At 38.9% G+C, this 16,930-nt stretch overlaps 2 protein-coding genes across 4 annotated transcripts in view; both read left to right on the top strand.

The window, feature by feature from the left end:
- The window catches only part of LOC127960237 (myosin-10), a 59,137-nt gene that overhangs the window by 2,250 nt on the left and 39,957 nt on the right, over positions 1-16,930 (top strand). For all 3 annotated transcript variants that reach the window (XM_052559860.1, XM_052559861.1, XM_052559859.1), the window contains exon 3: positions 9,360-9,516. In XM_052559860.1, coding sequence (XP_052415820.1) covers positions 9,360-9,516 — 157 coding nt within the window. The remainder of the gene's footprint in view (positions 1-9,359; positions 9,517-16,930) is intronic.
- LOC127960240 (E3 SUMO-protein ligase ZBED1) lies at positions 10,676-12,850 on the top strand. The gene is made up of 2 exons (XM_052559865.1): positions 10,676-11,672; positions 11,894-12,850. Exons 1-2 carry the CDS (start codon positions 10,698-10,700, stop codon positions 12,668-12,670), a joined length of 1,752 nt encoding a protein of 583 aa, XP_052415825.1. The 5' UTR covers positions 10,676-10,697; the 3' UTR covers positions 12,671-12,850.

Genomic DNA, 16,930 nt, shown 5'->3' with positions numbered 1-16,930 from the left:
ACACTGAAAGCTTTTCTAGGTTGTCGGTAACAGAGATCATCTCGATTGGCTGCACTTCAGGCATTATGAAAGCAGGCGCTGTTGTCGTTTTACACAATGATGAGAGAGTGCAGAGCAGACCACTCTCCCATACCCACTTAGTGGAAAACCGATTGTAAGGGTAGTTCCCTGCATTTTTTTGGTATTTAAGCCTCTGTTCCATGTGGTTGCTGTGCTCCCATCTTATAGGCTACAGTAATTAGCTGTAGAGGCCCATGCTTGGCCTAGTAAAACCTGAAGTTTTATAACAGGACCTTTGTGTTTTCATTGAGCTACAGCTGGCTTGTAATATCTGTGAGATGTTAAGATGTCAGACTGATTGTTGATAGCACCTGCGTTCCTCAAATTTCTCTGCTTCCTTATTATTGTCAGCTAATGTTTATGTTTGAAGAAATATAGCCCACAAAATGAAAGCATAATGTTATATATCGACTGAAAGGTTGTGTATTCTTTCCTGTGAGTGTGGCTGGTGTGTGCTATGTGCTCTTATATCTGCTGTGTGGGCAGAGCCGTGGAGTTACTGCGTTCATCTCTGTCTTCCCACGCCCCTCTGTTCTTGAATAGCATGATGGGCGATGACACGTTAGACTTGATTTCTCTTTATGGGAATGTTTAAACAAATATTTTCCAGTTCTATACAGGTATATCATAAAATGATTTTTTTTTTCTTTGGTTTTAAAACTTTTTTTAAAACGTTTTTGTTTTTTTTATCAAAGGTGATACCACACTAGCATTATATCGTCAGCCCGTGAGATTGACGATACACAGTATTATGGTGCATGGGTGGAGCAAGAGAGGCTACATGTTTAATCCTCATTTGTACGCAAGTGGTGCTAAAGTGAAATAGCTGGGCGGTTTGATAGCCAAATTATAATAGGCCGCCCAATAAAAATAATAATTATTATTGTTATAACTTAATACATTAATAGGAGAATGAGTCTAATATCGCCTTGACTATCAACAGAGACATCTGCTATCTTCGATACACGATACTGTCGTCTATCGGCACAACCATATACCACACCTTTATCTTTTAGCCAAATGTCAGACTTCTTTCTCTTTGGTGTTGTATATTGAACTTATTCATTAATTTCTTCTGCTTAAACTCAGCTCCTATCGCAAACTTTCATTCAGATCCAATCAACAACTGCTGAATTGAAGTCCTCACCTTACATTTGTTTTTCTATTTAAATAATTAGCTTAACTCGGATGTATGTCACAAACAGAAGAAATGATCTGCCGCTATTTCCATTGCATTGGGACATTAAATGTACTGGAATATATAGTTGTTGCTTGCTTTGCTCCGTTATCAGAATTCAAAACATAAGAGTGATACGACCATGGTAGTATCCTCAGATATTATAAAGTTGTGATGAGAGGCTTCTTGCATAATATGAGAGATGCAGAACGATCAGTTGACTAACAGGGACACTCAAAATCAACTCGTGTGTGTGTGTGTGTGTGTGTGTGTGTGGGTTAGGTTGCCTGAACAAGAAGTCAATCTTAAGAAGCTCTATCAAATTATGCTGGTTTAAGGTCATGACTGATCAAATGGATTTCAGATATATGGAATTTCATAAGGTGATGAATACTCCACAAATAAACAACAAATAAATAAGATAAATAACCATAAACTGGCAAATTATTTATTGGATAGTCTTTGGGATTTCATCACAGAGCATTGACTCATAACTGGCGCAGTGCTTTATAGTTATTCAGTGTAGCATGTTACATTTTTCATTATTGCCTTTGTTCATTGCTCAGATGGGAAGCTGTTTTCTTCCATATGTAGCCTGACAAACACTGAGAATGATACTGGAGAGAAACAACTTTCCAGCCACAAGTCTCCAGAGTCACTCGTCTATTGTTCTTGCCTGAGATCTTTAGTTTGGCAGGATGGCTTTATTTAGTGGGGAGTTGGGAGTGAGATGTAGATCAATCAGTCCTCAGTGCACCCACTCCTCCACATCCATACATATGTGTGACCCTGGACCACAAAACCAGTCTTAAAGGGTTTGTTCACCCAAATATAAAAAATTATGTCATTAATGACTCGCCCTCATTTCGTTCCAAACCCGTAAGACCTCTCTTTACAGCAGTTCAGTCAGTGTACTGTTTGAGTAAATGAATTACTCCGGGATATTGGTTTGTTTTAACTCTGAGGGAGTGTCAGCCACGTTAAAAAAGTTAACAGCTTAAGTCATTTGTGGATTAATGTGTATTGGAGATGCGAACTGTTTAAAACTATTCAGTTCGATTTGGTGAACTGGTTCAAGAAGATCCAGTTACATGTGATTCGTTTGCGAACTAGATATCACTAAACGGCAGTGAACGCGCTCACAACAGAAACGGAAGAGAGGACAATGCTGAATATAAAGTCATAGTTTTTGCTATTTTTGGACCAAAATGTATTTTCAAAACGTCAACGAATTCTAACTGACCCCCTGATGTCACATTGTCTACTTTGATGATGATTTTATTACCTTTCTGGACATGGACAGTATACCGTTCACACAGCTTCAATGGAGGGACAGAAAGCTCTCAGACTGAGGCCCAATCCCAATTCTATGTTATACCCCTTCCCCTCCGCCTAGCCCTTAAAACAGAGTGCCTTAAAACAGAGTGCCAAGGGGTAGGGGAGAAGATATTCCCCTAAGGATTGGGACAACACTACCATGACGTCACACGCCATCAGCGTTAGTCGTCTAGCTCTTACAATTCACACACATACTGATGTGCAGTGTGTATTAGAGCGTTTAATTATCGTTCTGTATTAACCCTCTGTGGACGGATTGGGCGGTACCGCCCAAAATGGCATACTTTTACAAATGTGTAGTTATCTCAAAAACTATTAATGCTAGAGAGATGCGTTTTTTTTTGCCATCTTCCTCAGATTCCGCTGAAAACAGCGGTGTCCGGTTTGTATATTAAACACTTCCCTTATTGCGCAATACCACTGCGTAAACAGGCCAATGAAAACGATTGTGCTAGGCAGATTCAACACACAACATCCAATGGAAAAATTGCCGCTGGGAGGAGTCTTTTTCTAACCCAATCAGAGGAAGGTTATGTCTTCTAGCCATTCAGAGGACTCTGTAGTAGCTCTGCTGTAGCCTTGTAAAAGCTGGCTGGACTATAGTAAAAGACATGTAATCAATAAGCGTTCAGAGAATCAGCATCAGGGTGGAGAAAGCAGAAAGCGATCGGAGTGTTACAGAGAGCGATCGGAGTATTAGCGAGCACAAAGAGCTAAATTCGAGCGATCGGAGAATCAGCATCACGTGGAGAAAGCAGAAAGCGATCGGAGTGTTACAGAGAGCGATCGGAGTATTAGCGAGCACAAAGAGCTAAATTCGAGCGATCGGAGAATCAGCATCAGGGTGGAGAAAGCAGAAAGCGATCGGAGTGTTACAGAGAGCGATCGGAGTATTAGCGAGCACAAAGAGCTAAATTCGAGCGATCGGAGAATCAGCATCACGTGGAGAAAGCAGAAAGCGATCGGAGTGTTAGCGAGCACAAAGAGATAAATTCGAGAGAGATACAGCATTATTACAGAATTGTTTTATCAAAATGGCAAGCAGTAAAAGATTTACGGCAGAACAAGCTCTGGAACAATTACTGGAAAGGCCTGGAGAGGCCTTTCTTTGCTCACTGGCATGCCTAGGACTGTTTTTTTAAAAAGTTAATTATTTAATTGTTCTTTACACATTTGATTAAACAATAACACATTTCTGTCAAGCAAAGAGTTTGAAAAAATATATTTTCTTTGTTCAAAAACTGTTCTATATTAAGTTCCAAATACATGGTGGTCCATCCTCATTATATATGGTTTATAAGCCGAAATGTAAAAATAGAGAAAACGGACCAAAAAGGGCTTAGTCCCCTAAGGGTTAATCTTTGTTTGAAGGGATATCTGGCCCTTCCCCTTCCCCCTACCCCTCCAACCAAAAGAGAATCGAGACACCCTACGCCTTCACGTGAACGCGGGGGGCTAAGGGGCTAAGGGGTAGAATTGGGATTGCGACAAAATCTAAAATATCTTAAACTTTGTCCTGAAGATGAACGTAGGTCTCACGGGTTTGGGACGACATGAGGGTGAGTCATTAATGACATAATTGTAATATTTGGGTGAACTAACCCTTTAAGTCGCTGGGGTATATATTTATCAATAGCCAAAAAAATCATTAGGATATTAAGTAAAGATCATGTTCCATGAAGATGTTTTGTAAAATTCCTACTGTAAATATATCAAAACTTAATTTCTGATTAGTAATATGCATTGCTAATAATTCATTTGGACAACTTTAAAGGTGATTATTTTTTTCTCCAGTATTTGGATTTTTTGCACCCTCAGATTCCAGATTTTCAAATAGTTGTATCTCGGCCAAATATTTTCCAGTCCTAATAAACCATACATCAATAGAACGTTTATTTATAGAGCTTGTATAAATAATGTATAAATCTCAATTTAAAAAAAATTGATACTTAAGACTTTTTAAGGTTTTGTGGTCCATATGTTTATTCATAGAAGGACCTTTCAGCAGACAGACAGGGATTAGCTCTCCCCTGACTTGGCCCCCTCACCAGGTGTCTGGATCACCCAGCAGTGGTGGAACATTCAAACAAACATAGGTAGCTCTCAGTTATAGCCTCGTATATGAAACTGCTTGAAGGACAGGGTTAATATCTTGTAAATGTCTTCTGTAATTAAGTGCAGACTCACTGCAGGACAGCTGCACTCGCAGTGAAAGCACGCCAGCATTTCTCAGGAGAAACACCTTAATTCCGTTTCGTTCTATACGCTCAATGTGACAAGTTTTTCTTTTAATTGTCCCTTCTTGAAAAAATACCAACAGTTTTATCTTATTACATTATTTGTAGCAGTCCACCGATACATTACCATGTCCAATAATATTACTGGCTGAAATGTAACATTTTCTAATGATCTGTGTCAGCTGATCCAGTTTTCTAATATTTCTATATAGGTTGGCATTCAACTAGTCTTTGAATATGCAATGTGTATTTTATTTTTTTTTGCTTGTTTTTTTGCCACAAACTTCGGCTGTTAGATCTTGTATGCATAGCTTACACAAAAATGCTTTTTCTGTTCAGATTTTATTTTTCAAATCAATAAAGTTTCAGATTATTTCAGATTATTTGAGTAAATATAAAAACAAACGGGGGCGGATAGCCTGTTTCATTTTGTTTCATATTGTCTCGCCACCATGCTAGTGGATCTGCCGTAGAGTCAATTGGTTGATCTTGGAGATAGCGCGCGCTCTGATCGGTAAAGGGGCAGAGATTTCAGACCTCCGTTTATAAAGGAGATCTGTCACAAAACTCATCATCCGCGCCAAAGTTTTTTGAGCAAATTTCAAAGCCGCACCCGCCCGCCATCCTCTGATTGTTTTGCCGTCTATGCTTTGCTGATGCGAGCCGCAAAAAAAAAAAAAAAAAAAAAAAAAGCCATTGTCTGTTCTGGAAAGGATGCAGCAAAGATATTTAATGCTAATGTATGAGGCATAGGCCTACGCTGGGTTTCATTTACAATGAGATGCGCTCTAGTTCACAGTGCAGTGCAAGTGAACGCGGCGCGCTGGTGCTTCCATGTCACGGTTATCATTGTCTGCTATATTTGCTTTTTATTTATTAAAATACATGCAATTGGTTGATGAAACATCTATTAAAATTAAGATAAAATTTGTTCAAAACGAAATTCGTTTTTAAGAAAGGTTTTCTACAAAGCAAAATTTAATGAAGTGGTAAATCTCATGTCTGACGATTTACAAAACTTCATTAAGTGGTAAAAACCATGTCTCCCGATATATTGCGCATCTGATGATCCTATCTAAAAAATGAAAATAATTTTTGATAAAAAATGTTTGTAAAAAATATTTTAGTGACACGGTTTTGGCGGTTATAGAGTTCTAATGACGGTGTTCAACTATAACCGTCGGTCTCACGGTTATATACTAACCGTCACACCCCTAGTAAACCACTAGTCTGCAGTTTCCATGGGCATGTTGCTGGTGTAACCCACAGTGTCAGGCAAAAGCCCAAGAATAAGAAGCTTATCAGAGAAGCATCAGTCGTAACAGCGGTAAGTAAATTAAAGAAGAGATCATTTATTTAAATTTTTATTTACAAGAACGCTAAAAAAGGGATCGGGCTGATGTGCATGTTTATATGTCACAAGCTTCAAATCTGAATTTTTTCCCCCTCTTTTTTGACATGCGCCCACTGCACAAATATAGAGTTTCTCACTGTTTGAACATAATAAACACTCTCCTACATGTTTCTTTATTTGTTTTTAACAGCATAATTTTGGGCATTTATGGATTACTATACATAAACTGCTGTGCCGTGCTGCTCCTATTCATCAGGCAGTAAAAATGCCCCTCCCTTTGACCAAAACAGGTTGCCTGTGAATGAGAATCCAAAAGAAACCTAGAACTGGTGGGAGGTTGTCCTTCTCCACTTCACAGTTGCTGAGTGAAAGGAGAGTTTTATAATGACAGGACACGCATTTATTCAACACTTTATTCAAAAGGAAGAGCCACTCGCTTTGCATGTCATTACACTATTTCTGCGTCATTGCACATGCGCAGTACTTTCAGTTTCGGATTCATTCCGATCGAGTGTTTACATGCACTCTCAATTTTATTAGAAAAGGAATAAACCACCCTCTTCAATCTGATCAAAATGTTAATTCCAATCGAGCACAATCAGATTAATTAAGGTGTTTACATGAAGGATTTTCAGTCCAAATGAGCCATAAATCCGATAACAAATGGATTATTTGGTTGCAGGTAAACCTAGCCATTGTTTGTCACAGAAAACTAAGTGGTAGGATGGGAAAATAAATCGATGTCACGAATCGAGAAATGATTCCGCATCGATTCTGAGATTTTCAGAATGCATCGCGATTATTTCTGGAGTTGATTCTGAGCGTAGTTTTTAACAGTAGATGGTAGGGATGCACCGAAATGAAAATTCTTGGCCGAAACCGAAAACCGAAAAAGAGAAAACCAAGGCCGAAAACCGAAACCGAAACACCGAAAGAAATTATGCCAATTATTAGTACCATTGCATTTATTGCTATGACCGTGTACTAACTTTACTAAAATTACGACATTTGAGAAATATTTGAAAGAGTGTATTTAAATAGGGCCAGGGCATAAATAAACATTTTTATCAAATTAAAGCAGATATCTAGCAGAAAATCTAGCATAAATATGGCTACAATCTGATATTATGTATGTATATATGTTTGTGTGTGTGTGTGTGTGTGTGTGTGTAAGTGTATATAGTAGCCTAAGAACAAAATAGCCAACGTATTATTATTATTTGAGGCCCTTTCTTGCAGAATTCCACTGAACATATCAGACAACGATGGTGCATGACCCTCATCTGGTGCAGAGACCAGTCTTTTTTTCTGCGCTCTGATCTGTCTCCTGCGCTTGGAGCTTCTCCGTCTCCACGCGGGTTCTCCGCATCCAGCGCGGCCTGGATCATTTCTCGTGCGCGCTGCCTTATTTCCGCATCCAAGTAATGGTCATTATAACGCGGATCAAGCACATTCGCGATGAAGTGCAGAGGATTCGAAAAGATCTCAGTGAGACGTGTGCTAACAGACTCTATAAGACTGTACTTTTCTTTGTTTTTACTTCGTGGTCCGTCTTAATCTCTTTGTTAGGAGACGTTTTAGTGCTGCGAATAAAGGAATAAGAGGTGCACGTGCAGGTCGCGGTTTCTGTTTGCGTCATCACAACATTTCGGCCGTGTTGTTTCGGTGATAAAAGTCTATCGGCCGAAAACCGAAAAGGCCATTTTCGGCCGAAAAATTTCGGTGGCCAAAATTTCGGTGCATCCCTAGTAGATGGTGCTGCATGCTTTAGAAACAGCCATACTCTGCATGTTTCCAAATCCATACAATTTAAGCCTAAAATAATCATTCATAAAATTTTAAAAGGTGTTGACAAGTGGGCTGTTTACATTTAATCTGGCATCATAAATGAATTCTGAGCAGAGGTAAAATTACAGACTCAGCCGAACACACAAGCACTGTTCTTCATGAGCATTTGAGTGTTCAGATTATAACTAGAGTAGAGTACATCTGCTGTTAAAATCTAAGCTCAGAATCGATTTCAGAGAGAATCGCGACCCATTCGGAAGAGCTCAGGATCCATCCACAAACTAATTCTGCATCGATTTATCATCACAGCCCTACTAAGTGATGTATATTCTATGTTGTATTATAAATAAGACTTATTCTTTGCTTTGTTTTGTTTTAAATAAGAAGGTGTAAGTGTAACATTTAAAATATATTGAAGTAGAAAAAAGAGAGGAGAGGGGTTCTAGCAGACCAATCACAGCGCTGTGACATTATGGAGAGGTGCATGTCAGGCTATGCTGTAGGTTTGACGCAGCCTTAAGATCTCAGCATCGGCCATCAAAACAATCATAATGGTTAAACACGATGATTTATGATTTGTGAGAATTTTCTTGAAAATTAAAGATAGAATTTTAGACACATTAAACATATCTTTATTTTTAGATTTACTGTTCTACAGTGTGACACTCTGAATTATTCTATTTTAAGAGATCACTCATATCTAAAAACATCTGAAATGGAATACCTTAATCGTTTAATTTATTAATTTTAATTGTATAACTCTTGATAAGTTCTTGTCATTGTCTGTTTGTCAACCTGTTGTCTTTTATTTTGTAAAGCTAACAGCAGCTGATGATGCAGTTGATGTTGCTGTGCAGTGAATTCTAATTGTAGTGCCCAGTGTAATCAACCACGTCTCAGCTGGAGATGGAGTGATGGAGTTATAATGCTGGCAGTCTGAACCATGTCAGTCTGTGCAAGAATGAAAAAGATTAACTGTATGAATGGGGGGTGGGGGGGGACTATAATTCTAGGATATTTCACAAGTTACTACAGAGTATTCTGTTTCAAAAATCCCTGAATGATTATACAAACTGTAGATTTACTGTTGAACCATTAAACTAGTAAAACAGAGATAGAAGCATGGCTTCACAAGAAATAAGACAGAGTTACAATTATATGTTTAATCGCATTTGTGGTTCTTTTATTTGAAAATGTTGGAATTTATGTCAAGATGCAGGGATTGGTTATGAACACACTTGTTCAATGTTTTTAAAGTTTTGTTTGCATAATTGAATGTTATTAAATGTATGTGTATATTCTATATTTATTTTGTTTGTCCAGCTTCTTTTGAAAACCCATACAGGTTGACCGCTAGTTAAGTGTTAATTTTCTTTCCTCCTTTTGTTTGTTCTTGTCTGTGCAGACATACTCAGGACTCTTCTGTGTGGTCATAAACCCATACAAAAACCTCCCCATATACTCAGAGAACATCATCGAGATGTACAGGGGCAAGAAGAGGCATGAAATGCCACCTCATATCTACGCCATTTCTGAATCTGCCTACAGATGCATGCTTCAAGGTAAGACCATAACAAATATTCCTTCTAATGAATGGTCTCAGTGTCTCCATGTGTTACAGAAATAACATTTTTGAATCCTGCATTTCTGCTGAGAATTTTTATAGGGTGTGTTGTGTTTTCTCAATCTTTGTTCAGCACTAGCAATGCAAGATGAGACCACCACATGGTTCAAATAAGCAGGCAAATGCTCCACCTTTTGCCATTTTTAGCAGTTCAAGATTTCCTAAACGCTAAAGCAGAATTCGGACTTACTAGTAGTTTCAGCGAACCTTTAATGTTATTGGCTGTACTTTGTGTTTCATAGTATCATGTGATGTAGAGCGGCAGAATTGGAATGGAAACGGTATCTATTATATTTCAGTTTGTTTTTCCACTCTGAGAGATAAATTAATTTTCTCTGCCACATCTGGTGCTTTCAGATAAGCCCCAAGAATGGAAAGAAAAAAGGGCTGCATATTTTCATATTTCACTGTGGTGGGCTTGAGTTTATCTTGCCCCAGCTGTTGATCTGTCTCTATTAAAGTGAGAAACGAAAGATAATACATCCATCAGACGCTGTGTTCTTCAGCTACTACTAAACTGCAAGGTTACTCCAGAAGTAATTTAGATGTGTTGAAAGAGTTAGTGAGTCAGGCTTTTGAATACAGTGCTCTGTTTTTTTTTATCATATATCATTGACTGTGAATACTGAGCTTCTGTCCATCACAGCAGGAGATCATACAAAGTAAGCCCTATCACTCTTCTTTTTGAGCAGATGGAGGTTTATCAAATAGTTTTTGTTTTCTTTAGGGTTGGGCGATGTCCCTTAAATTGGCAGTTGACGATGTTTACAGTAAAACATCGGGATGGACGATGATATCGTCAGGGGGGGGGGGGGGATTTTAATTTTTCGTTATTATATAATTATTATTCGTTATTTTACTTTATTACTTTATTTATTTTATTTCCCAACTAATGACTCATTCGCGATTTCCAATAGGTTGCACATAAGGGGGAAAAAGTAGCGTCCTACACTTAAGAAGAGTTGTGCAATTTTTAATATGTTTTTAATATATCTTTTTACATAAATATTTTTTTTTCTTCTTAAAAACTATAATTTCGTCATCCGGGCTTTCCAATAGGTTTCACGTGAGGGGGGGGGGGGGGGGGAGTAGCGTCCTTCCACTTAAAGAGTTGATACAATGGCGTTGGTATTGGTTGCTAAAAAAGGTACTACTTCGCCTATATGGCATTTTTTTGGATTTAGACCTGATGAGAGAGGGCAGCCAAGGGACCTGACTGAAGCTGTGTGCAAGATCTGCTCATGTGTCATCCGCGCAAAAGATGGGCAGACGACCAATCTTCATGACCACTTGCGTGTTCGCCATCCAGCAGAATATGCCACTTTGCCTGCACGTGCTGGACCTAGCAAAAAAGCTAGCCAGGGTCAGCAGACGATAACTGGGGCTTTTGCAAAAGGCACTAAATATAAAACCGACAGTGACAGATGGAGGCAGTTGACAGATGCGGTAACTCGCTTCCTGGCCAAAGAAATGGTTTCGTTCAATACAGTAGAGAAGCCGTCCTTCAAGGCCATGCTGCATACCTTTGATAAACAGTATGAGCTGCCAGGTCGGAAATATTTCTCAAAGACGGCTATCCCAAACCTTTTCAACGAGGTTAGAAGTAACATCATGAAAGAGCTGGGTGATGTAGAATATTTGGCCCTGACAACGGACATGTGGTCCAGCTGTAATATGATGCCCTACATGTCAGTGACAGCGCATTATATAAATAAAGAGTGGACACTGCAGTCCAAATGCTTACAAACTTGTTTCATGCCCGAGAGCCATACAGCAGATAATTTAGAAGAAGCACTGCGCGAGGCAATAAATGACTGGAAACTACAAGAGAAACAAATTGCCTGTATAACTACCGACAATGGGGCGAATATTGTTGCAGCCATCCGGCAGTTGAAATGGCCATGGTTAAGTTGCTTTGGGCACAACTTGAACCTGGCCATAAACAACTCGCTTGCGCAACAGAGGGCCAGCACAGACCGAGCTTTCGGGGTTTGCCGGGCAGTCAACACTGCGTTTTCGCACAGCTGGCTAAGGCGACGTGAACTGCAGAAAGCACAAGTGGAAATGAAACTCCCTGAGCACTCACTGATCACGGTAATTTTTTTAAAACCGTTATCTAACAACGAACAAATTATTTAAAAACTATTTAAAAAATGTAAAAAACAATATATATATATATATATATATATATATATATATATATATATATATATATATATATATATATATATATATATATATAAAAAACAAAAAAAAACATGATCGTTTAAATTATTTATTATTTATTTTATTATTTACTGCGTCTTTACTGACAGGGCTGTGCAACACGATGGGGCTCAAAACAGCAAATGGTGGAGAGAATTCTGGAGCAGGAGCAAGCCATCAAACGTGTGTTTGCCCAAGACAAAAGCCGCCGCCCACTCCCCCAGCTGACATGGCAAGACATGACTGTTCTGGAATCTGTGAACAACGCGCTGAAGCCAGTAGCGGACTTCACGGACATTCTCTCTGGAGAAAATTACGTAACGGTGTCCTCACTGCTGCCCATGTTGGCCCATTTAGAAGGTGTGCTGGAGGAGTCAGTTGATGATTCCAAACTGACAGCCGACCTGAAGCGTGTCATCCTGGAGCAGATGGAAGGCAGATATGGTGATGACACCATCCAGAGGATGATGCGTAAAGCAACGCTGCTTGACCCAAGGTACCGAGGGGACCATATGAAACCTCCAGAACTTCATTCTACAAAATCTGAAATAATGGAAGAGACTGTGAGAGAGATTGATCTGTCGCTGCCAAGGCCAACACCAGGTCCCTCACATGCTGGAGAAGATGTAGAGGAACCAGATGCCGGCGTCGCCACCGTGCCTAAGAAAAAAAAGTGGTCTTTAGGCAGCCTTCTTGCGAAGAGAGCAGCCACAGCAGCTGCAGCCAAGCTCACTGATGAGCAAAAGGTCGAGTCAGAAATGACCATTTACCTGCAGGAAATGGCCATCGATGGGGAAGAGGACCCACTGACTTGGTGGAAAACGAACTGTGCATATGTGCTACCAGTACTCCTTCAGAGCGGGTCTTCAGCACAGCGGGGAGTGTAGTTACTCCAATTCGCAGCTTATTGAAACCAGACAAAGTGAACATGTTGGTATTTCTGGCCAGAAACATCGAAATTTAAACATGGTATATGTATGTAAATCCCGCGTTTCGGTCTGATTGTCGTTCCCGTTTTCTTGTTCTTTGTTGTTCTTCTGTGTTTTAATAAATTTGTGTTATCTGAATTACCTTCATTCTTTCGTTTGATTTGACATCATGGCCAAGGAAAATTGTCTTTAAAGGTATTTATTAACCAGACAAAAGTTAATTGACGTTCGCTGAATTCTGGGTTTAAACTGCCGCTTCAGTGCAGTAAAGCCACACATCTATGTAACAATGAGCACGATCTCCCGAGAACACTACAATAGGATACTTATAATTCATTAATAAGGCCTGTTTTCTTGTACAAAATACAAATTTAAAATAAATGTACGGTGTTTAACATGCAAAAAAAGACAAGATTCTAACAATGTCAAGATCAAATGCCTCACATTTTCACATACTAACACACGTCACGTCTATGGCATAGACTACAGTGAGTATTTAAAATAGCATATATGCATTAGTAATATTCTCAATTTAATTTACAGAGCAATTCCTGCAAAGATTTTAGATTAACTATAGTCTATAGATGAAACTAGGATTAGTGTGTGTATTTTTTACAGTCTATGGTGTCGACTCGCAGCGGGGCGGGGGTGGGGGCGTGGCATCACGATGGTGTCTCTCCATCGTGATGTCAGTCAGCCATCACGATGGACGATGATATCGTCCATCGGCACAACCCTAGTTTTCTTACTAGTTCTCTTCTCTATGAAGTGGATTGGGTATGGTTGATTGCGAGGCAAAATCAGGAGATGTCTTTTTTTTTTTTTTTTTTCTACCACTGTCATAAACTTTAAGTCATCTCTAAGTAAATCAGGGGCAGTTGGATATTGTACAGGGTTTTTCCTGGGTCAAAGTTGGTCTTCGGTGGTGGCTGACCGACATGGTCATCCACACACAGCAAAGAGTACCCTAGTACACACATGATCCGCAAGTCCAATATTGACTGTAAATGTTAAATTTAAAACAAATACAAAGAAACTGTTTTTTTTTTTATCCTATTCATGAAAAAACGATCACTGTAATCTTTTCTTTCCCTTCTTTGCAAAAAAGCTGTGATTTTTCCACGACTGGCTTTCATAGTTAAGAAAGATAAAATCCTGTTTTGATAGAACTGATAATTATTTTAGTATAATCATATCAATTAAAAACGTAACATTAAAAAGTGTAATAGTGTATTTTTTTACCATATAAAATTAGCAGCTAGCTATAGCAACAGATCTAGTTTCATATCACTCCGGTTTTACTTTAAACTAAATAATTTTATAGGTAATTTACTACACATTGTCATAGGCCTATACATACTGTGGATTATTAAGGCTAAATTTTACTTAACACTCTTGCTAAATGGGGTAAGCACACTTACTTTCTCATTTCAGATGTGTATGTTCTTCTAAGAAGTAATGATTTGTTCTACACACACTGACGGGCAGACCAATTGCTTTAACCATTCATTATAATGAATCGGCTCAAAGGAGTCATTAGGTCACAAATCAGACTGTGTATGTGGGAGAGAAAGCGACGGCGAGTTGTGCGCCTTAAACTTATACTTAGACTCCAACTCACACGCTGGCGAGTAAAATCTGAGAATTTATTAACCATTGGCTAATACTACTCATCATCAATTAGTCGCCCAGAGTGAAGATTTAGTCGCATATGCGATTGATTTATTCGCAATGTAGAGGGCTGTCAATAGAAAGTTCAAATACAGAGCATTTATTTGAAATGTTTTGTAATAATGTGAAAGTCTTTAATGACACTTTATTTTTTGATTAGTTTTATGTGTCATTGCTGAATAAAAGTATTTATTTATAAAAAAAAAAAAACTTGCTGACCTCAAACTTTTGAACATTATGTGATTTTATGCAATACATATTAGTACTTTTTGCATTTGTAAATGGCATGTACATAAAAATGTATACATTTCATGAAATCCTATGTTGGTAAATTTTTGGTAGTAGTGAACAATCATACAAACTTGGAGTCACAGAAGTCTGTCCAGGAAATGGCGAAGCATTTGGCATCAATGCAATGCTGAAATCCTTACCCAAGCTGTCTCTCTCACATAGAAGGACAGGCCAGTTGTCCAGATCTGTCAGAGGCCAGTGAACAAGAGCCGTCCCAGGCTGGGAAGGAGAGGCTGGCCTGCATTGTGGGGTACAATGTCGCCTTTGTGTGTCAGTGGTTGGGGGATGGGGGGCAGTACATACTCTGACGTGCTGGGTCAAGTGTGGCCGGGACACATGGATCCTGGCGTCTGCCTCTGGAGGAAACATCCCTAACTATGCTGCACGCGCCAGGGCATCATTACAGCTACAGGGATTACGCCAGTAGAACCAAGTTGTTTACTTTTCCTCTTGAGATGTTTCCTCCGTTATGGTTTTGTTCCAGTTATTGTTTAAGCACACTTGTGGTTTCAATCACATTAAAGTGGAAACCACTCTTTTACACTCTTGATCAGAGCACCAAAACTGGCCAAAGTTTAATCAAAGAATCCGATATGGTATGCTAAGATTAAGTCTAAAGCATAATAGTAACAAGCCAGAAAATTTTCTTTTTGTTGGTGTTTTCCTGATTAGTTTTTGTTGTATCGTGATTGTTCAAATGGCCAAATTTTATCAGCATCAGCTAATATCAGTCCAGCATATATTTGTGTGTGAGAGAGTTGAGTAAATTCTGTGTAAAATAACTCTCATTGCTAGATATCCACACTTAAATTAGCCTTTTGAAAGACTCAAATTAGTCAACTATTACCAAAGACTTTAGATACACAAAGATGGTGCTTTTTTTAAAATGCTATTTGAGTGTAAAAGGCAACACTTAAGGGTCTACTTGTGTCAGATTTCTTTGATTTGAAATGCAGTTTAATTGTGAGTGTGTGTGTCAAAGCAGTTTTTGAGTGTTCATGACTTTCGTCATTCAAACCGATAGATTTGGTGCAAATATGGCTGCCGACTGAATACACTTTCCTTCAAAGGGTCATTGCTATTACCGTATTTTCCGGACTATAAGACGTACTTTTTTTCATAGTTTGGCTGGTCCTGCGAATTATAGTCAGGTGCGACTTATCAAAATTAATTTGACATGAACCGAGAGTCATGAACTAAGAAGAAACATTACAATCTACAGCCGCGAGAGGGCGCTCTATGCTGTTCAGTGCTCCTGTAGTCTACACCGAGCAGCATAGAGCGCCCTCTCGCGGCTGTAGACTGTAATGTTTTCTCTTGGTGCTTGGTTCTAAATAAATGCGACTTATAGTCCAGTGCGACTTATATGTTTTTTTCCCTCATCATGACGTATTTTTGGACTGATGCGACTTATACTCGGGTGCGACTTATAGTCCGAAAAATACGGTACTCTTTATTTCAACAAACTTCATGGTGTCCTGTCTATTGATAATAAGAGTAAAGTGATCAGTTAGAGGTTTGTTTGCTTATGAATTATTATAACAAACTTAATAGGTCAGATAATTTACTGCTTTGTATTGGTCTATTAAAATAAAGTATTTGTTTAATGTCATGTCTAACATGCCGCTTTAAATGTTAAATGAGACTTAGCTCATACGAAGGTAAATTTTATAATGCCTCTGGACACACTGACTTACACAACAACCACACATCAATTCACATCTGTCTTTGATTAGACTGCCAGAAACCAGCCAAAATCCCCCTCTCTGGCTTTTGAATGAACTTGGTTACAAAGGGCTAATTCTAACTTTGGAAGTGCTGATCTTCACTTCAACTGTAACATTTTTGGAAAAGGCCCAGTCAGTATAGCCACTGTAACGCAGGAATTTCTCTCTTCGAGGCATATGGAAGCTATGAAATCTAAACACGGTTACTGACTGGAAAGTTGTGTCTGAAACATAATCACAGCCTTTAAAACGGCAATCTCAAAACCACATTTACCCAGTGCACAGGTACACTTAAATTTCGATTATGCTAAGAAATTTCGAGCCCAACAACTTCTCAGTTAGACATGGAAAGGGATTGAAAATGTTGTTGTGTGCTAAAACAGTTAATGTTCTGTGGAGTTTTTGACCCACCTGTTACCAATACATGTGTAATGAGCATTAATGTGTTTCATGGCTTTGTCCTTTTGAACTTGGCCCAGGTTGTTGCAGAGAGATCTCATCTGGTTCTGAGCCCACTGGGACATAGAGA

Source organism: Carassius gibelio, chromosome B6 (assembly GCF_023724105.1).
Source record: "Carassius gibelio isolate Cgi1373 ecotype wild population from Czech Republic chromosome B6, carGib1.2-hapl.c, whole genome shotgun sequence".
Classification (NCBI taxonomy): Eukaryota; Metazoa; Chordata; class Actinopteri; order Cypriniformes; family Cyprinidae; genus Carassius; species Carassius gibelio.
This window is presented reverse-complemented; position numbering and strand designations above follow the sequence as displayed.